The sequence below is a fragment of the Phocoena phocoena genome, chromosome 2, assembly GCF_963924675.1.
Source record: "Phocoena phocoena chromosome 2, mPhoPho1.1, whole genome shotgun sequence".
In the NCBI taxonomy this organism is placed as follows: Eukaryota; Metazoa; Chordata; class Mammalia; order Artiodactyla; family Phocoenidae; genus Phocoena; species Phocoena phocoena.
Window position 1 is genome coordinate 14,290,064 of NC_089220.1, and position 25,964 is coordinate 14,316,027.

Genomic DNA, 25,964 nt, shown 5'->3' on the forward strand with positions numbered 1-25,964 from the left:
TTTTTCTCTCTCTTCTTATTCTTATAAGGCCACTAATCCCATCATGAGGGTGCCACCCTCATGCCTAAATCTAACCCTAGTTCCTTCCCAAAGGCCCCATGTCCAGATACCATCACATTGAGGGTAAGGGCTTCAATATATGAAACTTGGGGGGGACACAAATGTTCAGTTCTTAACAGAATACATCTTTGTTGGCATTGCACATATTTCAGGATCATTCCAGAGCAAAGACTCGTAATGCTTCCTTTCAGCGAGAGGAGAGCATTTAGTCCTGTCCTAATGATGCACTCCAGGGTGAGACTCAAATCTCTGATGAGCGAGTGTAAAGCTGATGATTCTTACCCTTTTCTGTATAGTCCATCCCTGAGACAGCTGGATAAAAGCTATGGACGCTCTCCAGAAACATGCACAGAATCCCAGCGTTTGTATGCACTTTCTGCAGGTTCCACATAAGTCTTCCTATGGAAGGGCCACCTACCCTCGCCCCTCCCCCTGGGGTTTCCTGCTCTGTCTTCAGGGCAAGCATCTCTTTTCTTCCTTGCAAACTGCTTTTCTTCGGGCGGTCATCAAGAATCCGAGGCGCTGCCCTTCAGTCCCAGGGCACTAGTGGGATCCAGTGGTTGGAGTTGAGAACCATCTGTTCACATTCACAGAGAATTAGTTTGTGCAGCCGCATACACTGAGGCTCTGATTAGGATCCTTGCTATTACCTTCAGTTAATAAACACGACCAGGATGACTTGGCCACTTTGGAACATGAAGATGGTAATAAAAATGAATGTACTTGGGAAGCTTAATCTCCAAAATTGCTTCAAGTTTGGGTTCTCCTCCCTCTAGCCCTGAAAACCGCAGAGAGAAGCATATAGGATGACATCAGCTGGTTTGGAGGGACACAGTTTATTCCAGATGAGAGGTAATGAAATAAAAAAAAAGAATCAGAAAAATGAACAATTTTATGTGAAATGGAATCAGTAAAATTAAATCCATTTTGGATTCATTAGCTAGTCTATTTGGGTTTTTGCAGAGTACTTAGATGGAGAAACTAGGCAGCTAGAGAGTGGGAAGAAATGTAGAAATTGTGTTCTGTAGTCCAAACCGTATAGTTTCTTTTGAGAATAAAATAAAGCAAAACGGAATGAGCTGGATTTGCTGCTCAGCAGATGCCAGGATTTTACAGTGTGGAAGGAATGTTTTACTTTGAAACATGCGCAGTCTGATGACCCCCGCAGGAAGGGGCTGACCTAACCAGGCCATGTTTTTAACCCTTTCAGTCACTAGGTGCTGAGGCTGCCCCACTGCCGGGGCCAACAAATAGCTAAATGAAGTGTACAGTCCAGATTCAAAATTTAATTGAAATAGGAAATGATGGTATTTAATTTGACGCTTGTATGTATGTGTAAATTAATGCAGCAAATAGCACTTAGGGATAAATACGGTGGATGCTGATTTACTAAAGCAATAAAGCAAAGCTCTAAGGAACCAAGCCTTTTATTTTAATAGGATGTTTGAGTGACAACAGTATACTGGGTGCTGTGACAAACCACAGTTCTGGAACTGTGACACAAGGGCGCGTAATTTGCAAAATCCTCGTGAAGCATGGAAGTGGAGTTTCTGGGCCGAATAACTACATGAAATGTTCCAATAAATAATGTAAACTTGAAGAATTTACCACTGAACCATTTCGCCTTTTTCATTGCAATGGTAGGATGAACTTTATCAACGTGTTTGCATTAGTATATCATGCAGTGATTTTACACTGAGATGCAAATGAACTAGTCTCAATTGAATACCTTTGTTGTGATGTATTTAGACTTGTTCCTTTGACTTCTTTTACTGAACCAAGAGAAAATAGTAGTAAAGTAGTGTTTCCTCATAGTGACATGCCTATAAAAGCAGTAAGGCAATCATTCTTTTATTTAAACTCTAGTTTTGGACACTTCTGAATAGCAGTTAAGTTTTTCTTTTCTGCATAGAGGAGCTTTTACAAATAGAGAGAACCATCATTCACTCCCAGGCTGTTCTATTCAAGAAAAATATATTGGTGGAAAAGTACATTTCTCAGGCCTCCAAGCGGGAATTGTCACTTGGCTGTAAATGTTGTGGATTGACATTGTCTTATCCTTTTTGAAACCAGTGGTATCAAACTTGGGAATTTTTTGATCCCTTTTTTTCAGCCAGCAAGAGATTAGCTGGTGCTACTGCGTCTCTCTTTCCAATTTTTCAAGCACTGACTGAGCATTTCAAATACTGTTGGTAAGAAGTTAGCTATTTGTCAGGGTTATCTAGTGGCTTCTGGTAAAGGGTGAAGAATCAGATGCTCCTGAGGAAAGGAATATGAGACAGAATAGTTGCTTAGATTTTGTGTTGGAAGCGGGAATTGGAATTAACTTGACCACTCAATAAGATGCTGACCACCAGTTGGTCCTGAAATGTTCCTGTAAGTTCCTCAGCCCGTCATTTTCTGCCGTCACATTTGCTCCCCCTTCTTTCTGGACCTGCCTCGGGCTTTTATCCAGAAATCTGAAGACCCTAGGTGATTTCACAGGGTCTCTTTGAGCTCAAAAATTCTGTCATTCTCTGCTTAGAACTGGGAGAAGTCTGGCTATATGAAAATCCAGGTAGGTTTTATTTCTCCACAAAATGATTTGTTTTCGGTGATGATTCAGGCTACATAAGCCAGAAATATTGCCAGGTGTAATAAAATAACAATAAATCAGAATTTTTAAAGTGAAGTGGGGTCTCTGTAGCAACTTTACAAAACACTACAGTGGAAAAATGATCCAGAATCGATCTTTTCAACTTTGTCGTTACATGGATAATTAGACAGCCGGTGCACATAATTACTGGCATATTAATTTGCATGGTTGCTTTTGCGTTTTTCCCATGGTCAAAAAGACAGTGGATTGCTCTGGCTCGTCTGTGTCTATTTAAAGAAATAAAATGTGTCTCGGTGAAAAATGATAATTCGTAAACCCCAAACAGATCGAAGTTCCATGGGGAATAAGTACGGTCTCCTGACCTCAGAAACCGCGCGGGGACTCTGGCTGCCCATCACTAGGCCGCCTGTACCCTCCTTTTATGTACTTCCCAGCATGTAGGCAGCGCTGCCACGGGAGGTCAATTTGGATACTATGGTCACATTTTAAAAAGAGAACCATAATTATGACCTCTAATTATGTACAGTTATGCCTGCTGAGTTAAAGATAATAGCACCTCCTGCTTGGAAGTATAAGTTAATTGCCTACAGGGGTCAGGAGGGTGCTGACCCCTCTCTCTTCCCCCCAGCCTCAACCAGGCATACACCATAAGACAAAACTAAATTGGGCCTGCTGTGCTTTATCATGCTGTTTAAGTGTTGGGTTTAACCACTGTTTAACAGTTATTCTAGTGGAAGTTCAAATTTAACTCGTGTTCAAGAGGGATAGAAAGCTTCAGTTGAGTCTAGACCTTAGTCTGTCTTCCATGATGGCCTTCTCAGAATCCAGCTTCGCCTGGAGCTTCATGTCATGGGTCCTGTTTTTGTTAATTAAGAGCGTATTCCACATCTGGTACAGTTGGGCTGGTGTATTTTGCCACCTTTTTTTTCTAACTATTAGAAATTTTTATTAGAGAATATTTCGATATATTGCAAAGAATAGAATAATAAACTCCTATTACCTTTCACCCAGTGATCATCAAATCCTGGCCAGGTTTGTTCCGTTTATGCCTCTCCCACTTCCACCCCCAAGTAATGGGAATTCTGGAGCAAATCCCTGGATATCATGTAACTTCTTCTATGTCTGTCTTAAAAATATAGAAACGTTTAAAGCACAACCACAATATCAATAATACACCTTAAAATTTTTAATGATAATTCCTTTGATCTTAAAAGTTCTCAACATGAGGAAAAACAGTTGTAACTGTGTGAAGTGGTGGATTTAACTAAATTTATTTTGGTAAGTTTATTTTTAATTGTCATTTTGCAGTATATACATATCTCAAATCATGTTGTACACCTTAAATTTACACAATGTTGTATGCCAATTATATCTCAGTAAAACCAGGGGAAAGGATAATTCCTTAGTAATTTATCAGTGTTACCTTTCCCCAATTGCTTGTAGGTTTTTATTTAACCGTTCGTTTTTCAAATCAGGAAGCAAATAAAGGTCATACATTGTAATCGATTAGGTCTCTTTCAATCTGTAGGTTCCCTTCCATAATTATCTATCTCTTTTTCTTGCTGCAGCTGTTGTTGTTTAAGAGGTTGGGTTGTTTGTCTTCCACAGTCTGGATTCTACAGATTCATTTTGTGTTGTCTTTTTACTTGTTCCTTTGTCCCCTGAATTTTCTATAAATTGGTGGCTCAGTTGAGAGCTGGGTTTTTCAACCTTGGCACTGGATGTTTGGGGCCAGATCATTCTTTGCTGTGAGGGGCCATCCTTTGCATTGTAGGATGTTTAGCAGCATCCCTGGGCTCTACACACTAGATGTCAGCACACACAGACACACATACACACACCAGTTACAACAATCAAAATGTCTCCAGACATTGCCAAGTATCCCCAAGGGGCCACAGTCACTCCCTGGTTGAGAACCACCGCTTATGGAGGCTGTAAGAGATTCAGACTGAACACTGATTCGTTTTGGTAGGACGACTTCAAGTGGAGTGTTATTCCTCTGTCAGGTAATATATTGTGTCTGGTTGTTTCTTTTCTGTGTTGTTAGCAGCTGTTGATTATCACTGCCTAGATAAAGTTATTCATCAGAGGCTTGCAAAATTTTGTAGATGCAGACTCTCATCTTGCCTTCTTCATGTATAATCTTGAATATTTCTTTAAAGAGAAACGTCTCCTCATCAATCCCTTAGCTAATCTGGGTACGCTGCCTGTAAGAAAGGAGCAGTCACCTGATTCTTTTATTAGCTCTCAAAGAATGAGTCAGTTCCACAGCACTTCCCAAAGTCGACCAGTGAGTTTCAGTTTTTTAAAAACATCATTATGAACTACTGGGTTTAAGCGTATTTGATGTGTTCCAGTTTAACGCAGTTACTAGCTTTATGGGAGCTCAAATTGTCCCATCTTTGGCCAATGGGAGAGGCTTCAAGTAGGTTTCTGAGTCTTTTTGACATGAAGACCATAGACTCCAATAGTGTCTTCTTCTGATATGACAGGGCACTCTGAGCTCATTGTGTATATTTCCTGCTCCAGACCAGGAGTCAGCCATTTCTCTAAGAAGCCCTGGTTTCTTTTCCCAGGAAATGGTAGAGCCTACAGTCTGTTGCCACTGGTAATTCTAACCATGTAGTTCTATTTGTTATGGATCTCGGACTCTACCCAATTAAGTTCTCAGCACCTTGATAATCTGTATAGCTTCTTTGGATGAGTTGTTACAAACTGCTTAGAAGCACCTCTTGTGTGCATATAAGCCCCTCTGAGACCAATAAGACTAATGTTTCTTTGGCCTTTGAAATCAGTGTTACAGGGTGAGATCACAGTATATGGAAAGGTCAAGCCCAAGGAGGCCTTTGTGGTTGAGTCACGTAGTAGGTTCTAGAAGTAGCAGAGCCTGGAAACTGATCGGTTACTTAGGAATGAATGGGACATCCTTAAAAGTCCATCTCTTGAGGACCAGAAGACCCTTGATTGCAAGCTCTTGATCAGGTCTTAGCAACCTAGGAGAGTCACGGTCTTTGCAATTTTTACACCCTGCCTGGAACTTCAAGAACAGGTTCTTCCTGGTTCCGCTTCATGCTACTCAGACACCTGAAGTTGTGGCTCACTGTCAGAAGGTATGGGCTGGCTACCTGTGGGCCTCAGCATGTCTTCTGCTCTTGAAGCAAGCATCCTTCCCAAGAATTCCGTGGCAAAAAGAATTCCTTGTTTTTCCCATAATGCAAAAAAGGCAAGTGTGTTAGAAGTGAGATATTGTCCAGAAGGTGAATGCTCACTAGCTTTGGGAAGACCCTCTTTGCATCTTTTTGGTAAGACCCTAGGTATATAGCGTACAAGAAATGATTAGAAGATAACCCGAGACAGATGACAGGAAATAGTAAGGAGAGCTCTTGGTGTCTGGGAAGGGAGAGACCACTGTGGGTGGGAGTTTCAGAGGAGGCTTAGTGGCAGAGCTGTACTTGGCAGTTCCAGGTACTACTTGCCTCCATGCGTTCAGACGTGGCCAGTCATCCCTCTGCTGCTAGCATCCCATGAACCCTCACCTGGCTATGAAGGCACCAGGTGACAAGTTCTAAAAGTGACTCGGGAGCCTTCTTTGGCAGGAGACAACAGGTTGGTGATCTCAGAGGAGCACTGCTCAGAAGGTGGATGCGCTGGTATCTGGGTTCCTTCATTCCATTTTTGCCATCAGTTCCATCAGTCTACACGCACATTACAGCAGACTGGGTGAAACGTAACTTTGAGGGACTACCATGTATTTTGTTTGTTTTTGTTTCATTGGGTGTTTTGGTGTTTCCTTTTATCGGCTTAGTTGGCAGGATTCAGGGAATACTGTGTTGAATATGTGGGTTCGATTTTAGGTGAGATTGGCTCCGTGAAGTACTTTTTTAAATAAAAAGCAGAAACACCTTTTTTAAACAAATTCTTTGTCTATCTAGAGAGAAACAGTCGAACTTCCCTGACGGTCCAGTGGTTAGGACTTGGCACTTTCACTGCCAAGGCTCCGGGTTCGATCCCTGGTCAGGGAAATAGGTTCCTGCAAGCCGTGAGGTGCGGCCAAAAAAAAAAAAAAATAGAAACAGTAAGACATAAATACTAAGTTGGGGAGGGAAGGAGGGAACACTTAGGCTGCTCAGCATTTTCTCTCCATCGTGAGTCAAGCCAAAGCCCAGATTTCTAGAGTGTAAGTTTTGTCCTTACCTCTCCCTTCCACACCCGACGTGCCCCCATCACACACATACACGTTCTCTGAAGCAGTAATCATTTGTGGGGACAGGAGGCTGGTGGCAGTGGGTCAGCTCGTGCCTGGCCTCGCAGGATGGGCTGAATGCCTGTCACCAAGCACCTTGGTGGTCAGAGCTGGCAGCAGCAGGGTTTTGGGGGTCAGCTGCCACACTGACCTGAGGCACAGGCAGGTCTGAGGGTTCCAGCTCAGTGAAAAATATACCAGAAGCCTTCCTAGAAGAATCTTGAAGGGGAGAGAAAACCACAGGTGCCAGCATGGAGGCAGTTGCTCTGGTTTCCCCTTCTCTGTTTTCCAGTGTTCTTTGTTTGGTTTTGCTCATATAATACTTGCTGTATTATACTTGCTGTAACTTTTTTTTTTCCTTTTGAAAGATGAAATGTGCCTTTCACGGTAAGAGAAGGAACGCAGTTGCTGTCATGAAGTCACCTGATCCACCTGCTTGCTGGGCTGGCCCGCAAAGCCGTCTCCATATGGTTTTGCCCTTACGCAACCCCAGTGGGAACAGACCGTACCCCACCCACACTGTCACCTTTTGTCCACTTTACCTTCAGAGTCTACCTGGGTCTGTTCATCCTATCGTCTGATGACCGTCCTCTCTCTTGGTTTTTCCGAAAACAAGTGTGCCCCAGACACAAGCTGAAAACCTTTCTTGGCGTAGCATTTATAGTTCTGGAATGAATACATAGCATCTGCAAAAGGAAATCAGCTCTGGCCCGAACTCACCTCCTTTAAAAGCATGCTTCCCTAACCAAGCTCTTGCCCTCAGCACTTGGTCTACTTTATTCCACAGTATATTTACTTAGTGTTTTCACGTGCTGGTTGTTTTACTCATGTACGCTATGTGGCTGGGAAGTAAGGAGCTCAATTTTTTTTTTTTCAAGCACATCCAAAAAAAGAATGTCCTTCAAAGTAGACTCAAGGCAAAATACTTGTTCCAGGGATGAAGACATTCCCAAAAATTGTTGTGGAAACTCCTGTGGAGGTTGTCTTTAGAACCAGTTTCCCATTTTCCCACCAGAAGATCAGTTCATCGCTTCATGGTTAGACTAAAGTCTAGACCCACGCCAGTCATTCCCACCCTCCCCACCCGTGGTCTCTCAGAGTGCAGGGATCTTCCACCCTTTTAGGGTCTGTAGCCTTCTCAGCTGGTTGGTATCTCCTTCAGGATTGCTCTCCCAGTAGCATAGCGTTATATGTAAATCTTGTTGGGTAGGAAACTTAATCCTTTTATTTCCATGATACTTTCATTTGTAGTCTTAATCTTGAATCTACATTTCCATATATTTCCATATTTAGTTGTGTCTAAAATGAATTACTTCTTAACAGCCTCACGCTATTTTTTGTTCTCAGTAATGAATGGATGGGGCCAGTCTCTTTGTATGCAATTGAGTAGACACTATGCAGTGAAAATGGAATCAATGACAATTACATTATTATAGCCTCCTCATTGTATCCACCGTCTCTGCAACCCCTAAAAGGTGCAGGACATCCCAGGAGCCAGCTTTGAGAGAGACATTAGGTAAAGTTCCCCTGTAGGATAAAGGAAAACAAGTGCTTTGGTGGTGCTTTGTTTTTATTTTTCAATCAATATATTTCATAGTGTAAGTTGTTTCTGAATAAACATGTTTCAGAAAACTACACACACGCAAAATACCAAGCAACAGATGTGCTTTTATCTTTTTTTTTATAATGTATTTGGGGGTGAGGATTAGACCAGAAAGCATAAAAGGTGAAGCATTAAAACTGAGGCCCAGACAGAGCTCAGTGACCAGTGATCCTGTTGCGAGGATCAGCAGCCCTGATTCACTTTGGAAAAATAGCGGAGGCAATGGTTGGGCAGCACTCAGCATCAGTCCTGGTGAAGAACGCGCCCCGGTCTCCCAAGAGTGATGAGTGGAGTCTTTAGTTTGGTGCGTACAGACGAAAGCAGGAATAAGGACTTCAAGGTCTTTGATGGGAAATGTGCTTCCCCTGTTCTGGTTCCTCTTTGTATCTGAAACTCAGGTCTCTAAGGGAGAAACAGACGGGTTTCCCAGGACCCACTCCCCAGTGGAAGCAGGATGGTATCAGCCGGTGATTGTTGTGTGGGTATGTGTGTGTCAGGGAGGGAGCCTGTTGGCTTCCTTCACGTCTTTTATTAAGAGGCCCCAAATAGGATTTAAGTAGCTGGGCTTTAGTAGTAAATTCTTATGACTTTCCATCTGGAAACAGGGTGGCCAAAGAGTACTAACATATTTCCTTTCTTGGAGCTGAAAGCGTGCAGAAGTCCCTGCTTTGCTGGCCCACTCCTGGTCAGCTGCCCAGCTCTGGGGCACTGTGGATGGACGGAGCCCTCCAGACTAGCTAGAAGAAAACCATAGACGGTTACACGAGCCTGCGGTGATTCTGCTTGCCCTCCACTGACCTGTCCCGCCCCCTGCAGCCCAGCCCTGTCCCCATCCGCGTGTCTGCTGTCTGCCTGCCCCGTGCTGGGATCCCAGTGTCTGAACCACACTCGGTAGCCCTTCCCAATCTCACTCCGCCTCCCCACTGCCTGACTTCCTGTCGGTTGGCTTTGTCTGCTCAGTTTTCTCACTTGAGGTTGTGGGCCGGGTGCTGGCTCTCCTGCCCTCCATCCTCCCCCCCAGAAGAGGGCAAGTACTCCTACACACCCGGGCCTGGCAGGCTGGCCTCCCTCAGTTGCCGTGGACACAGGGCACGGTGGAAGGGAGAGTGCTCCGGCCTTGGTGGATAGATAGGCCTCTCCCCAGAGAATACCCTAAACGTTCATTTGGAAATCCACTCTACCAAAGTGAGAGAATTCTGCGATGTGCACTTGAACTCAACCCCTGGGGTACAGACGCAAAGAGTCACGGTGGGGGACTGCGTGTCCCTCTGAAGGCCCTTCGCCACCACATTTGTCCAGCCGCCCATCACTGCTTACCGCAGGCTCTGTTCCAGCCTCCCAGGGAATCCCTCTCTGGGGATGGTGTAACCAATGGGCTGTAGCAGGTGAATTATTTTATTTTTAATTTGTTCCCCTCGCCCCTACCCACATCCTCTGACTGAAGATGGGTTCTTAGAACACCCTCCGACTTGTCTTGAAGTAAAAGAAAGGGAAATGCTGGGCATCGCTCCCAGGGCATAACTGTTGCCCAGCTGTGGAGTTAACCTGATGGTGGAGATTAGGGTCCAGAGTGGCAGTGGTCTCCTTTTCCAGGTTCTTGAGGAGCAGCTCTCTGGTAAGGGAGTTGATTTCAGCATGGGAAAACCCTTTTTCAACTCAACTGAATGATCGTTTATGGCAGGGGTCCCCAACCCCCAGGCCACGGACCAGTGCCTATTAGGAACTGGGCTGTACAGCAGGAGGTAAGCGGCAGGCGAGCGAGCGAGCAAAGCTTCATGTGCCGCCCCCCCATCGCTCGCATTACCTCCTGAACCATCCCCCCACCCCCCAGTCCGTGGAAGAATTGTCTTCCATGAAACCCGTCCCTGGTGCCAAAAAGGTTGGGGACCACTGGTTTATGGCACAGGAACACACAGATGGTGACGCATTGCATGGGATGGTATGTGCGATTCAGTATGGTAGACTTGATGTGGAAAGCACGGGGCAAGGTTTATTTATTTTATTTTATTTTATTCTATTCTATTTTATTTTTTGGCCGCGCCGCACTGCTTGTGGGATCTTAGTTCCCCGACCAGTGATTGAACCCAGGCCCTCGGCAGTGAAAGCATGGAGTCCTAACCACTGAACCACCAGGGAATTCCTGAGGGGTAAGGTTTAGTTCTGACGTGTCCTATCTGATGGCAGTCGCCTGTCAGATCTGGGAAAATCAATGGTTCCTTGTTCCTTTTGAAATTCTTTTGAGTCAGCCTAATACATACATTCCCAGACAAAGTGAGCCTTGTGTTTAGAGTTAACTTCCTCCAGTTCTTCATCCCTTGAACATTAGGGAGGAAGTCGGTTGAAAGCTGGGCAAGCAGTCGCTTTGTGCCTTGGAACACTGATGTCAGCCTTCTGTGTGATATTTACTTTCACTGACACACCTGCCGGTGTCACTCTGAGATGGAATCTTTGCTTCTGGAAAAGGGGCTTTGCACATCTACCCAGTTTAAGACAGAGCTAATTGGAGATGCCGTGCAAATGGAAATATTCAATTGTCAGCAACAACAAGCATTGCATGCCTGGTGGGGACCAGGCCACCATGAGAACGGTGGGAGCTGTGGAAGAGTTTGTGCAGGAGTTGCCAGAAATCCTGTGACCTTTCCTAGAGGTGGAAGTGGTTTCCAGGGTGGGGACTGTGCAGGAGCTGATTTTCCAGTAGGTGGGAAGAAGTGATAGCTGGGGAAGACAAGCTCGCAGCATGGGGAAGGGGGGGAAACCGGCTAAGATAGATGCCCTGGAGTTCCCCTGCCACCTCCCGCCTGTCATGCATCCAGCCCTCTGGAGCTTCTGTTGTCCCACTGGGCCTTTAGCTCCTGTCTCAGGGATCCCCATCCTGGTTCTGCCTCTGGTTTCTGGACTTGCTGCATCCTTCCTCCGAGACATCAGTGTGGGCAGGCCTTCCGGTTCTCAGGGCTCTTTTGGGAGCCCCCCATTCCCGTTCCTGCCCCTGGAAGCCTACCATACTCAGGGCTGTCTTCCTGGTCCCAGCTGGGTGGTGGGCTTTTGCTCTATCACTGGTTGAAGAAGCCAGGAGCAAACACGAGGTTTTCAAAGCAAAGAATTCCAGAGTCTAAAAGGCTTCAGCATGTATCCCCTTCAGTCCTCCCTCCCAGCATCAGAAGCCCCTCTACAAAATCCCCAGATGTCTCCTGTGCTCACGGTTGTCATGTACAGCATCCCCAGAGAGGCAAAAGTCAGAGCATGCAGTAAGCAGAGATCTACAACTGAATGAGGTGCAAAGGGGAAGGCACTTCTGAGGAATGTGTAGTTTCTCATTCACCTACAAGAAGTTTAAAAAGAGTTTTTTTTAGAAACTCCCGGCAGACAAGCAGCTGTAGAACAGTTGAACAAGCCAAACAGAACCAAACCAGAACTCCTTGCTTCTTAAGTAATGGTTACACCTCACAGGACAGAAGTCATAACCCGTTCTGGGTTTCCTGTCACCTTTGCCCACATGCTCCAGTTCTAGAATTTTGAACCCTTTGTACTGTCCACCTTGGTCCACGTGGTTCCTTTCCCTTTGCTCCCAGGCAGCTGCTAGAAAGATTTCCATCAACTGGTCAAAGATATTAAAGAGGCAGACATTCATCGTGGGGAAAATTCAGAGCGCCGATGTGAGGTGTTGGTGTGACAGTGTCTTGGCTGAGAGGAGAGGGGTGAACCTGAAGTGAGCCAGGAGAGGGTGGTGGCATTCCTTTCATTGGAAGCACTGACTTGGAAAAGTAGGGAATGAAACGCAGACCTCCGAAGAAGCAAAGGAGACTTTAGAATTAAGCGACTCAGAACACAACAAAGTTAAAGTGTTTCTTGTTCTCCAGAGAAAAGCAGAAGGATGGAAGCGTCTGGCCTGAGGAGTGTCGAGGAGCTTGCTTTTACTTCTCAAGCAGGGAGGGAAGCAGCAGCAAAAGTGAGTGACTCGCAGAGAGTTCGAGGCCCCAGAGGGCCGGCGGCTCAGCCTCCCTGACATCACATTAGAAACAGGGCGTCTGAGACTTACAGAGGTGACAGCCCGTGTCACCTGACTCCCAGCCCAGGGTGCACCCTGAGCTCAGCACTTAACCTTCCAAATGCTTCCCCTCCAATCCCTTCTGCATGAAATGGAATCAGCGTAATCAATGGGCAATTTACAGGCGTTAGAAGGATATCCCTGGTTGGGAAGCTGGCTTGTAGAACTGTGGTCCTGATTTGCAGAGTTGACCATGATGCTGCCCCTCAGAGCCAGTAAATCCCTCATTTAGAGCTCACCAGTCACTGGGTTTAAGCTGAGGAAGAAGATGTGTGAATGGGAGCCTAATAATCCTGAAACGCACGCAGAATTTATTCATCCTGTAGTTCGCCCCGACCTGATTTAGATTCTCTTTCGTGACAACAAACAACTGTTAGTTTCAACTTGTTTAATTGTTAGTTTTAACTCAATTCATTTCTTCAGTGTAGCAAGAGTTTGGAGGTTGTTTTGTTTGTTTGTTTGACTTAATCTTTTGGAGAAGCAGGACTGCTCTTGGTGTTCTCTAGCTCCAACTCTCATCCTAAAGATAGTTTTTGTTTGTTTGTTTGTTTTTGGCGGTACGCGGGCCTCTCACTGTTGTGGTCTCTCCCGTTGCGGAGCACAGGCTCCGGATGCGCAGGGTCAGCGGCCGTGGCTCACGGGCCCAGCCGCTCCGTGGCATGTGGGATCCTCCCGGACCGGGGCACGAACCCGTGTCCCCTGCATCGGCAGGCGGACTCTCAACCACTGCGCCACCAGGGAAGCCCCTAAAGATAGTTTTTAAAAGTCACAACTTGGAGTCAGTTTTTGTGTGAGGCTGTTATTCCCTAAAACCCCATCCATCGTGAAGATCGTCCACCGGGCTCATTGGTGTCACTTTCCCTCGTCTGGCTGTGAGAGCCTCGCAGATATGTAGCCGTGGTGAATACCATCTTAATCACCTCCCGCCAGAAGGGAGGTGGGAAAAATATTCCTGGTAAATGACCTCAGTAGATCTGACAGCACCGCCGCCCGCCCCCGGCCCGCCCCAGCCCGTTCTGTTGCCTTTGAGATCAGAGGCGGCTGGTGCAGATGTCTTGATCGATTGCAACAGCAGCCAAAGCGTGTGACTCCTACTTCAGTGGTTTCAAAGCCACAAATGTAGATATCCCATCTCTATTAACCGCCACCTAGGGATTTTGCAAAAAGGGGAGAAAAAGAGACATCAACAACAGAGTGAATTTTATGTCTATTCGTTTACTTTTGATGTATTGTATTTGAGATACTTTGGCTCGAAGAACTGTTTTTCCTGACCATAGCACATGTACCTGTAAGCTTAATACAGAGTTTCTCAACCTCAGCACTATTCACATTCTGAATCCAATAATTCTTTGTTGTGGGGGACTGTCAGGACACTGTAGAATGCTGGATAGCATCCCTGGGTTAAGTGTTGCCACTAGGTGCCAGTAGCATCCTCCCCGTCCCACCCCGTCATGACAATGAAAGCCACCTCCAGACGTTGCCATACAAGGGGCAGATAATATTGCCATACGAGGGAAGGGGTGCAAAATCATCCCTGATTGAGAACCACTGACTCATGGAGTGTATGGAATGTACATAATGAAACCATGCGTATCTACTCAGAATGCCCCAGGAAGTGTACACCTTATTGAGATTTTTATTTCTTTTCTTGCTTGTGTATTTGCTTTCATCTGTTTCTTGTTCCCTTAGCCCTAAAAGTTATCCACGTATTTTTTTCCTCCATTTTCGGGGATTAATTAAATACTTTCAGATGTCACTCTCATGCAGAGTTACAGGAAAATGGATAAAGATATTTCAAAGCAAAGAGATCTAGGAAAGTTATAGATGATAAAGGATTTCTAGGGAGCACTTGCCATCCTCGATGGGCTTCTTTGGGTGGAATTCAAATCCCCTACTAAAGGAGGCTCTTTCCCTTTCCTACACATCAGAACCCCCTGATACATTTTTACAAAACTCAGTGTCATCTGGGATGGGGCCTGACATTTAGTTTTCTGGAGTTTCCTGGGGATTCCACTGCACATCCAGAGGCTTATGCCCTGGGAGCATCAGACAGTTGGATTGGATGAGGGGTGCATTCAAATGTTCAACATCTATTTTTCTAGCACCCCCTGTGCTCCAGGCACTGTTCTAGGTGCTGGGGATACAGCAGTGAAAAGGCAGAGAGGGAGGAGCCCTTGTAGCAGGGCTCACTTTCTTGCAAAGAATGTCAGAGAGAGTATGAGCACCTTGGTGTGTGCCTCTGGTTGAATGTGTACTGTGTCCATATGTCCAGTAATTTTTTGGCCGAGTGTTTGTCATCCATTGTTTGCCTTTTTTTTTTAATGCTTCTTGAATCTCTTTTATTCAGTTACATAAAGACCTTTTATCATCCTGTAAAACATTTCAGATATGAAAGGGAGCAGGGAGAAATAGAGAAACCGTGATTTCTAAGAGAGCTATGATTGTTGGTTCTCAGGCTTTATCTATGGGAAAAGTTTCATTATCACTGTTTTGTTAGGTTGGTCAACTCAGAGATGCTAAGGATGGTACTCACATTTTTGCAGCCTTTCTATAGCAGTGAGGATTGAACCAGGGGTTTCTGGCCATCTTTTGTATTCTTAGTTTGTTAAAACAGATGGTCTCTGCAGTCACTCCCCTATGACCCCAGATCCTAGAGGAAGGGGCATGGATATAAACAGAAGCCACACCAAGAACCCACAACATACCCATGCCAGGCTGCATGGATTGCTCTGAAGTGGACCCAGCAGATGCCCAGAACGACAGCCCACCACACTCCAGGGACACTAGGATAGTGCCTTGCTAAGAGTGCTAACTGCCTCCAAAGGCCTTGGAGCAGATGCCCCATTTGGTAGATACTCCTTGGAGTCCATGGTTCTGGCAGCCGTGAGCTGGAAAGGGAGGAAAAAGTCAGGGGACATTATGGGGCATTATGGGTGGAGCCAGGAACTCTGTGGAATGAGATTTAAAACCAGTTCAGCCCCTCCCGTGTCTGTAGCCACCCGTCACCCTTTTGAAAGCAATGAACTCAGACCCAGCAAAGTGAAAGTCACATGTTAGTCAGCAGCAGCCCCAAGACTCAAACCCAAGAATATTCATGCCTCACCTTGTGCTCTTCCCGTGACACTCACAAAGGAAAAGCCTCCTCCCGGTGCCCAGAAGAAACTGTCTCCACATTTTGGTAAAATGAAGCACAATCTTTTTTTTTTTTTTCCCTTAAATCCAAACAGCTGAACCGTTGGTTCTGGAAACTTTGTTACCTGTTATTTCACTGTAGGATAACATAATTGTGTATATACCTTCAGGAGAAAGAGGATTTGAAAACATCTTTAAGATGTGTGACCATTTTTCAGTCTCATAGTACAGAGAAGAGGTAATGTGATAAGACAACTGTATTAAAGATGAAAATTGAAATGGGCCGCTGGGAACCAGGCCAGAGGAGAAGTAACATTTGTTACTGAAGCATGAGAAAGGAGGAATTTTTTTAAATATGGGATTTGAGATTCGCTGGGTTTTAAGGATGGTCATTAAGCATCCATGATGGCACTCTTGATGTTTTACTGAATTAACCGAGTGGTAAATGATATGGCCTCTGGTATTAGGACGCTGAACTCGGTACTGCTGTGAAACACGCCCCCACCCCCTCCAAAAATAAAGAGGGTTGTGCTGCTCTGTTCTCCTGTCCCCCTCTGCCTCACCGACATTCCCCAGAGATACAACATAAAGGATACTTCTGCCAGGTGGATCTTCATTCCTAAAAAGAGTTCCTGGCCAAAATATCTTCTTCCTCTTTTCTTATGCTGGTAAGCTGGATTGAACCATCTTGGGGGTAGAATTCCTTTTTTTTAAGCCCAGGGAAAAATTTGACGCAGCCAACATGCAGCTCTTCCTCCCCGAATCTGGTCCTGGACCTTTCCTCTGTCAGAATCAACCATGCCTCCAAAGCAAAGCATCCCTGGCTCCAGAACAGCTGTTCAGTCCCCTAAAACAGCTCCAGCCAAAAAGCTCCAGAACAAGCATCCTTGGTCAAAAGCATCCCACCAAGAAGATGTGCTTCCATCAGAAAGCCCCTTGGGTACCTAAGGACACAGACCACTGCCAGCTCTCTCCTGAGCACAGGGATTGAGAGGCTTTTAGGGACACCCAAAGTGTGCTCATGAAAACTAACACGTCACCAAGGTGGCAGCTGGGGGTGAGCCCCAGAAAGAGGTTGAGAAGTAAGAGCTGTACATGGCAGAGGAGGGAGAGATGGGGGCCATGCTGGTCCTCATGGGGAGGGGGGCCGGGAGAGAAGGAGGGGATTGCTGTGCTAAGGCGGTGTCTTCAGGGGCTCAGGATTTGTAGGGAGAAAGCAGTGTTCTGGGCGCAGGTTTCCCGTTACAAACGCTTTGTGTCTGCCTTCTGAGAGTCTGCAGTCTAAAGGAGAGGGAATGTCGGTACGAACACTGTGGTGTGTTTTTATGCATGAAAAAGTCACCACAAAAAAACTTCGGCTTATGTATACTAATATGACAGTGTGCCAAGATCTGTCATTAAGTGAAAAATAGGGGGACAAAGTTATCTGCAGAAGAGTATTTTCCACATGAACCAATTTTTAAAGAATAGATATGTGTGCATGTGTAAGTGTATGTGTGCTGGTATTTCAGTGAATATATATAAACACCTGTATTTGTATAGACAGTTACTGGACATATGTACCAAAAAATGTGAATCTGGGAGTGGGGAAGGCATTTATTTCTCAAATTATATCCACCTAGTGTATATATATATATATATATATATTTTTTTTTTTTTTTTTTTTTTTTTGCGGTATGCGGGCCTCTCACTGTTGTGGCCTCTCCCGTTGCGGAGCACAGGCTCCGGACGCACAGGCTCAGCGGCCATGGCTCACGGGCCCAGCCGCTCCGCGGCATGTGGGATCTTCCCGGACTGGGGCACGAATCCATGTTCCCTGCATTGGCAGGCGGACTCTCAACCACTGCACCACCAGGGAAGCCCCCCTAGTGTATATTTTTTGTTCACAGTGGGCATGCATTACTTTCTTGATTTTTTTTTTTAAGGGAAAAAATCTTAGACATTTTAATAATACTGTAGCATCTCTTTAGAGAGGAGGGATGGGTGGTTTTCGGCTCTGAAGACTGAAACACGCACAGGATGCCTGGGTGTGACAAGTGTAAAGGTGTGTCAGATGTTTAGTAGAGGATCCGAGAGACTTTTTGACATAGAAACATGGCTGATTGAGGCTTCTTGCAGGCTGTCTGGTGTTTCTTCAACACACCTGGAGCCAAAGCTGGCCCTTCTAGCATTGATCTGTACAGTTCTGGGAGATCCGTGCTTAAGCAGCTTACTGGATCAAGAAAGAGGTCTGGTTGATTACTTCCATTTTCATTTATCTGTATCTGAATATTGAACCCAGATAATGTTATATTTGATACACTAACAAATGAGACAAAAAGATGCCACTCAGGAGACAATTCTGTGCAGTTTTAGGGTAGGCAGAGATTTCTTAGTTGGGACACAAAAAGCATTGAGCTATAAGAGAAATCGATAAATTGGATTTTACAAAAATTTCAAACTTCTACTTATTAAAAGACACTATTAAGAAGCTAAACAGACAGGCCGTGGACTCAGAAAAATATATCTTGCAAAGGACTTCTATCTAGAATGTTTAAAAAAACCTTACAATTCAATCGTAAGAAATTTAACAACCCAATGAAAAAACAGGCACAAACTTGAACAGGCTTTCCACAAAAGAAGATCTACACATGGCCATTATGCACATGAAAAGATGTTCAACATCGTTTGTCAGTAGGGAAATACAAGTTAAAACCACGAGGAAATACCACGACACATCTAGAAAGACTCAAGTTGTAAAAGATTGACAAAAATGTGGAGCAGCTGGAACTCATACGTGGTACAGCCTCTTTGGAAAAGAGAATCAATCCTCTGTAAAGTTAAACGTACACTTACCAGCGGTTACCCAAGGGAATGAAAAGCTGTTCTCAGAAGACTGGTAGAAAAGTTCACAGCAGCTTTTTCTGTAAGTTCCCAAACTGGAATCAACCCAAATGTCCATCTACAGGTAGATGGAGAAACAAATTGTAGTGTATCCATACAATGGGGCACTACTTGACAGTAACGGTAGTAGGAATGAACTACTGACACCACAGCCTGGATGAATAACACAAAGCGAATCAGTAGTTGCCCAGAGCAAGGGTAGGGATGACAGCAAAGGGGCACAAGGAAACTTCGGGGTGCTGGAAATCTGTATCTTCACTCTCCTCTTTACCTTGATTATGGTGGTGGTAGCGCTGGTATAAAATTTGTCAAACTCATCAACCGGTACGCCAAGGATGACACTCACTGTATCCCCCAGGGAAGGGCTGGCACTGTCGTGCCAGGGTGTACACACCTGCACAAACTCATGATCACGTTTTCTCATACCATTTACACTTCTCATGTTTGCCAATTCACCTACCAAGATATCATGAGGGAGGAATCCCGTGCCTTGCCCTCCATTCCATCCTGCTCCTCGGGCTTCATGAGCAGGAACTGACCCATTCAGAATGGAGAGTGGGGCTTAGGAATTGATTATGAATGAAATAATGAGAAGACTGGGTGTTACATTTGCCCCAGATGCCTGGAGACCAGCAGGAGTGCCAAGGTAGCAACAGAATTCTTATCTGTGGAGGCCTCAGGCATGGCAAATCTGGTTGGAAGGAAGGATTGGAGGGCTTGTCCTAAAGCACCCTATTTTTACTTAGATTATATGTTTATTTGGCTTGGCTGGGTGGGGTGTGGGTAGGGGTCATGGGTGGATGTTACGAGGGTCTGAAGCATTCCCCATGTTGCCCTTGGGGCTGCCCCACTTAGGTTCGGTGAAATCCACGTGATGTTAATACTCTTGCCCTTTAAAGTTCTCTTTCTCTCCCTTCTTTTTCCTTCTTTCATTACATCTTTCTATCTGTGGCCCTTTACACCTTCCTCCTGAGGTCGAATGTGTTTTTGAAGAGTACGGAACTACTTTCTTTAGTTTTCTGGCAATATAAGTAGGAAAAGACTCCGGACTTCTTAACTATATTTTCTCTTGTTCTGCCCGCATCAAACCTCCTGGTCACTCAGGAAAACTCCAATGAGAGTGGCCTGGGGAGGTGGGGACCGTCCAGCCAGGCCAAACCTGGGTTGCCTGCAGCACTTGCATTCTCGAAGATGGCAAAGAACCTTTGCTTGGCGAGGGGAAACAGGCATGTTTTCTCATTCCTGAGAAAGGAAAGGCCCTTTCCAAAAAGAGGGACTAGGAGAGGAAGGCCTCAGCCCCCACAACCATGGCACCTCCGAGGAGCTGCTTGCTACCCATGGCTTGTGGGGTACCAGCAGTACCCTGACACTGCGAGCCCTTTGTCCTGGTGGGGACATGAGAGGGCAGGGACAGCGGCAACCCTGGGAGCACTGAGTGGAACTTTTAAGTTTTTTGGTTCATCATTCAACTAATATATATATTTTAACATCAGTGGGAATCGATGACTGTTTTAGGAGTTTCACCCCAGGAGTTGTCAAATAAGTTAACCTACCTGTTTCTCCTACAATATACTTCTTAAAATAAAATTTTACTCCATTATGAAGTGTTAAGTAATGGACCTCCTGCAGGCAAAATAGAAAAAGACCTGAAGAGTCAAGTTCCTTTGCCTTTGTTTGTTTTTCGGGTTTTTTTCTGTTTTGAGACACTGTCTTCTGAAACCAGAGTCAACCGTATTATTAATCACTGGTAGGGCTTTATACTGTATCACGTTACTCCCCGGGAATTAAACTGTACATATAAAGTTATGAAACATGTACTTTTTTAAACGGTAAAAAAGTTATTTTCTAACATAAAACCCCAGATAAAGTGCCACGGAGCCATTAGCAGTAAATTGAATTTTTTGGTATGTAATTTATACGAAAACTGACAAGTGCGACCCCGCCACCCCGCACCCCGTCATTAGTCATCGGTTTAGTGGATGCGGAGGTAGTAATCTTCAAGGGCAGGCATTTGGATGTAGACTTCCTTTATTTGGACCGGGCTCAAGCGGCAGCTCCTGTCACTCGGCCTCAGCGAATTTTACCCCAGGGCAGCTGGGACGCTGCGCTGGGGCAGATGTTCTTTTCAGCCTATTCAGTGACCATTCTTGGGGGTTGTTTACTGTTGCCATGGTGACTTTCATTTCCATAGCAGCAGAGCTGCTGTTTCTCAGAGGAAAATGAATTTAGTTATAAAAGGATAATATTTTTCTGTCTGTATATAACCTGCCATCTGTCAACCGGTGGATCAGAAAGGATTCGGAAACCTATTAAGACTGATAGCAATGAAGTGATGAGTTTTTTTTGGTCCCATATTAAAAGCAGTAATAGATGTGGAAACAAATGTTGTCCCCTCAACATCAGAACTTTAATTTTTTTCTTTATATTGATGTGTGTGTGTGTTTAATGCCTTCACCGCCTCCACCACTGCTGCGACAACCTCATAAAATACAGTTTACATTCTGCTGACAAATGGAAATGACCGAATATCTTGTTTGTATCTCACTAGATGCAGGTGTATTTAGTGCTTTCTTTTCTTGGTGCTGTGAGCTTCCCTGGTTCATTAAAGATTCCGGTGGCTGAACTTTCTATTGTCACCCCACCCTCCTCTCCTCCACCCCCGGGGACAGAGCTGTGCGGGTGAAAAGATCAGCAACTTATCAGGAACATACAGTGCAAATTATGAAATTAGCAAACTGTGAAAAAAAACCTGTGCTTTATCTGAAAAACTTGCTAACATGCCCCTTAAATCTCATTCTAGAATAACATTCTTCCTTGCAAATCCAAATGGGAAGAAAAGTCACCTTTGGGATAGCTCCTCTAGTTCCTGGAATTTTTTTTCTCTGTTGCATTCATAAACTGTAACGTGCAGGGGGAAAAACACCCACACACACCGGCCCCGTTGTAAATAATGTTGTTTATTGGTTGATTTTTCCAGATCCTGACATTGATGCTGCCAGTGCCATGATGCTTTTGAATACTCCCCCTGAGATACAAGCAGGTTGTGAGTAGATATTTCTATAGCCTACAGCACCATAGTTTGTGAACTTAACCTTCTCCTTTATATACCAGGCCATAGGAAGAACTAATGCTCAAGCCAACCTTCCCTTATAGAATCACTTTAAACTACCTCAGTGCATGATTACATACATGTGCGCATAAAGATGCAGCTACGCATATGTATGAATGAATGCATAGGTGTGTTTCCAAGATGAGAAAGTTCTAATATAATTTCAGGGCTTAAGACTTGGGGGCAGGGAAATGGACCCTGTAATGAGTCCCAGAGGAGAGACCCTTTGTCCTGCAGGAATTGTTCCTGTGAGTTTGTAGTTTCTGCTAGAAGAGGCTACAGGGGGCCAGCCTGACAGTCATGGAACTCAGCAGTGTCCTTTTTTAGACATTCCTCTCCCCTTGGGGACCTCATTAATAACAGGCTACCATTTAAGAGAGAGGAGAGGAAAATCTGGCGAGGCGAGGATGCAGGAGTTTGGAACAGCCTTAAAATGGAAACACTGTGGTGCCCCCCGCCCTGCGTCTTCCCCACCAGCTTTCCAGGGTGCCGCAGACAGAAGGGCAGGGCTGGTTTAGCGAAGCAGGGCTCCTATCTTCATCTTCTGTTGGCCCTTGAGCAATGTCAAGCTTGAGACATCTCTTTTCCTAACTTGAACTTCTCTTCTCTCCACCATCGGACGTTTCTCCCCACCTCTGGAGCTACAACATTGTTAGAAAGGTCTCCTTCCCAAGTGATGACAAATGACCCAAACGCAGACATCTGTCCCCCCCTCCTCCCAACCTGAGGCTAGCTTCTCTGGCACGTTCCACCCCCCACCAGAAGCCTATTGAGCAGATAGCCACCACGGGCCGCTCAGCTCGCTGGCAGAACAATTGCATCGCCGCCTCCTGTGCGTGAAACTCACGGCGTGGAGACGGCGGCGTGAAGCGGCACACCCTGCCGCGACGCCCACCAGGGCTGGCGCCCACCTGCCTCATTCTGAGCGCTGCATGGCCTCCTGAGCAAAGGGAATCCCCCGCTTCTGGAGCTGATAGGGTTTCCCACAGGAGAACATCTGTTCCCAGACCCTACCCAGGTGTCTTTTGATGCGGAGTTCCAGACCATCCCTCCTAGCCTTCTACTTGTCACAGCCTTCCAACAGCTTTAGGAAACTTGGCTCCTTCCTTACCTCGTCCATTCTTTAAAGGACCCAAGAGATGCAGCCAGGCATTCTCGGGAGAGACTCATCCCTGTGCCGCGGGCTGCCGTTACCTGATCCTGAAGGCACAGAATTCTCATTCTCTCTTTGCTAAACCCAGCTTGCCGGCAGTTGACATAACGGCTGCCCACACCTCCGAGAAGGAAACACCACCGTAAGCAGATGTGTCCCGGTGCAGTCCTGTAACTAGCGGCTAACCTGTAGTGTGGGTTTCAAATGATGTTTGAAGTTGCAAGGAAATGAAAAAAACAAAATCAGAAAAAAAAAAAACAAAAAACCCTACATTCTCAGATGACTCTTGCAGGAAGAGTATAGACCAGACTGTAATTCAGTTACGGTCTGAAATGGTTTCTGAAATCGAGTTGCATAATTCATCATGAGGGAAGCGTACTGATTTTATCAGAGCCATGTAAGGTTCAGGCACCTTCCTTTGCACCCAGCCGCCGCCCGCAGTGATCATTGGTTTAAAGAAATAACTTGGGGCTTCCCTGGTGGCGCAGTGGTTGAGAGTCCGCCTGCCGATGCAGGGGACACGGGTTCGTGCCCCGGGCCGGGAAGATCCCACATGCCGCGGAGCGGGTAGGCCCGTGAGCCATGGCCGCTGAGCCTGAGCGTCCGGAGCCTGTGCTCCGCAACGGGAAAGGCCACAACAGTGAGAGGCCCGCGTACCGCAAAAAAAAAAAAAAAAAAAAGAAAAAGAAAAAAGAAATAACCTGATGAACTGGAATAATGGAGTTAACCAGGAAAAGGCAAAGGGATTGGTCATTAACAGCAGCTTTATAAAAATCCATTATCACTAGATTCTTGACCACAGATAGAAGAGGAAAAGGGTTGATCCTGATTAGCTGAGAAGTTAATTGTTTTAATGTTCTCATGGCCTAATGAACTTCTTCTCTCCCTTACTGTAACACAAACTGTAATCATTATTTTTTTCAAGGTATCCATAGTCTTATTTACATTGAAATGCTGAATTTGAGTTTTCAGAGCACGTGCATGTCTTGAAGCTGTAGAGTCATGTAGGGCTTTCCTGCCGCGCTCTCACCACTGTGAGAAACCTGGCTGTAGCCTTCGTGAAGGCCCCCGCCAAGAGGGGGTCCCAGGGTCCTGGAAGGAAGGAACCAGGAAGCCCATAAAAGTCGTGGAAGGAGACACATTTGCAGGAGCAGCAGAGAAGTAAATTTAAGGACTGGGCAGAGGGTAGAACATCACCTTTATATTCACCTTCCTGTCTGACCGCAAGCCTTGTAAAATCCCCATGAGGCCAAGCTAGGGCATACTCAGTGGGCCGGATGTAAAGCCCCCCAAAATTGGACCAGTACCATCGGAAGGAAGTGAGTGTCCATTGAGCGTCCGCTCCAGGCACTTGGGGGAGCCAGGGGGTCCCTCCTCAGCCTTCCGAGAAACGCAGTCCAAGGTTTGTGTCTCCGACGCCAGGCCTCTCTTTTCACTTAGCTCTTCTTTGCCTCACTCTCCCTTCCCCTCCCTGCCTGATGTTTCTTGTCCTGGGAAGTGATGCAGTACCTCGCCTCCTGAAGGGAGACGCATTCCATACATACGGTGGTGAAGCCACCGTGCCCTACACTGCTGGCTTTGTGCAAAGCCTGGAAAAAGTGAGAGGTGACCCCTCGACCAAAAGGTCCAAAGGCAGCAGACACCCAGGCAGTGATGGAGTGTGGGCAGCCTACCGAGGGGTGTTTGTGTGCATGTGTCCCGGTGAGGATTTGTATGTGCATCACCCAGGTTCGGGGGTCCTGCCACTGCCCACGCGTGGGGAGCGTGGGTTCCTGTCTGCATGGAGCCTGCCTGTGTTCTCCCCCGTGTTGCTCCGTGGCTGGGCTCTGTTTATAGAGCTTCCTCGTGTGCTGCTATTTATAGCCCCTTGTTTTCACCTCCCAGGCTGTGTGATGCCCCTCTTTGAATGGCGGCCACCGGCCACCAACCTAGTCTGTCTGCCACTGGCACTCCCAGCCGTCGGAGGCTGTCCTGGATGGTTTGAAAGCCTTTTCCTTTGTCATTGCCCTTCGTAGCCAGTTCACTTCAGGTCACCAGACGGCAGCCACGTAGGTCTTTTCCGCGCATCCTCCCTGCTCAGCACCTGCACAGCTTAGCTCGGTGCACACTGGCCTCAGTCTGGCTCTGAGCTGAGTAGTTCATAGAAAGGAAACTTCTCCAGAAGTTGACAAGAACCCCAGCCAGCCAAGACGCTTATCTTGGGGGAACCCGAACCTGCCCCAAGGGTGCTCACTGCACTATGTGTTGCTTGAGCTGGACTCCCTGTGGGTCCCCTCAGCCCCTCCCTGTGCTCTGATGCTTCTCTTTCTGTGAGGCAGCAGTGCACATCTAATCAAAACCTCAGGCCACAGCATTTTGTCTCCTCTGGTAGCACCAGCGGTAGTGTTATCTTTCTCAGACTTTCCCAGATTGCAGTATGGGGAACATTCTACAAGGTGTGCCGTCGTGTCTCAGGTGCTCTGTAAAACACTACTTCCGGAAAAATCCAAGCAGGACACTGCTTCCTCCTTATCTCTTAACTTTGGATCATGCTTCTGGTCAAGTCCATCCACCTACCATCCCCCCCCCCCGCCCGGTAAAAAGTGTCTGTGTAGACTAATTCCACTTCTAGAGTCTACTTAAATACCTGCTTTGCAGTTCCCCTTCGACAAGCCCTGTGAGTCATCTTTAACCCCAGTGGAGGAATTGTTATTAAGTCGGGAGAAGTCAGATCACCGTTACTCATCTTCAAAGGCTTGCATGATCCCTGGTTGGAATGTTCCAGAGAGGAACTCTAGGTAATAAACAAAATAACAAAATGGGACGGAGGGGGGAGGCGGAGTTCTGCATCCGCCTCCCCAGAACTAGGCTGTGTATGGATGCACCAGCCACCGGCGAAGAAGGGCAACCAGGAAGCAGGCTCCCCTCTCTCAGCCCCCTCCCCAGCATCTTTCCAAGGAAGCAGGTGGAAAGGCCAATTTTAGGAAAGGGAAGGATTATCGGAATCACCTGCTGCTCAGCTTATGGCCTCTGGTAGCTTAGCCAGGGCTGCTCTCCAAAGGCGGCAGCAGGAGCGCAGGGGTTACTTTCACAAGCTGTGAAAATCAAGGAAACTGAGCATCAGGAGGGAAGCTGGGGAGGCCAGGATGGGGCGGAGCTGA

At 46.2% G+C, this 25,964-nt stretch overlaps 1 protein-coding gene and 1 non-coding gene across 3 annotated transcripts in view; both read left to right on the plus strand.

Moving 5' to 3' along the window:
- The window catches only part of FOXN3 (forkhead box N3), a 296,834-nt gene that overhangs the window by 245,835 nt on the left and 25,035 nt on the right, over positions 1-25,964 (plus strand). The window contains exon 5 of one of the 2 annotated variants that reach the window (XM_065872029.1): positions 21,540-21,605. The exons of the other annotated variant lie outside the window; for it this stretch is intronic. Coding sequence (XP_065728101.1) covers positions 21,540-21,605 — 66 coding nt within the window. The remainder of the gene's footprint in view (positions 1-21,539; positions 21,606-25,964) is intronic. 2 annotated transcript variants of the gene reach the window in all.
- On the plus strand, positions 6,606-6,678 carry TRNAE-UUC (transfer RNA glutamic acid (anticodon UUC)). The gene has a single exon. It is a non-coding gene; the product is annotated as a tRNA-Glu (tRNA).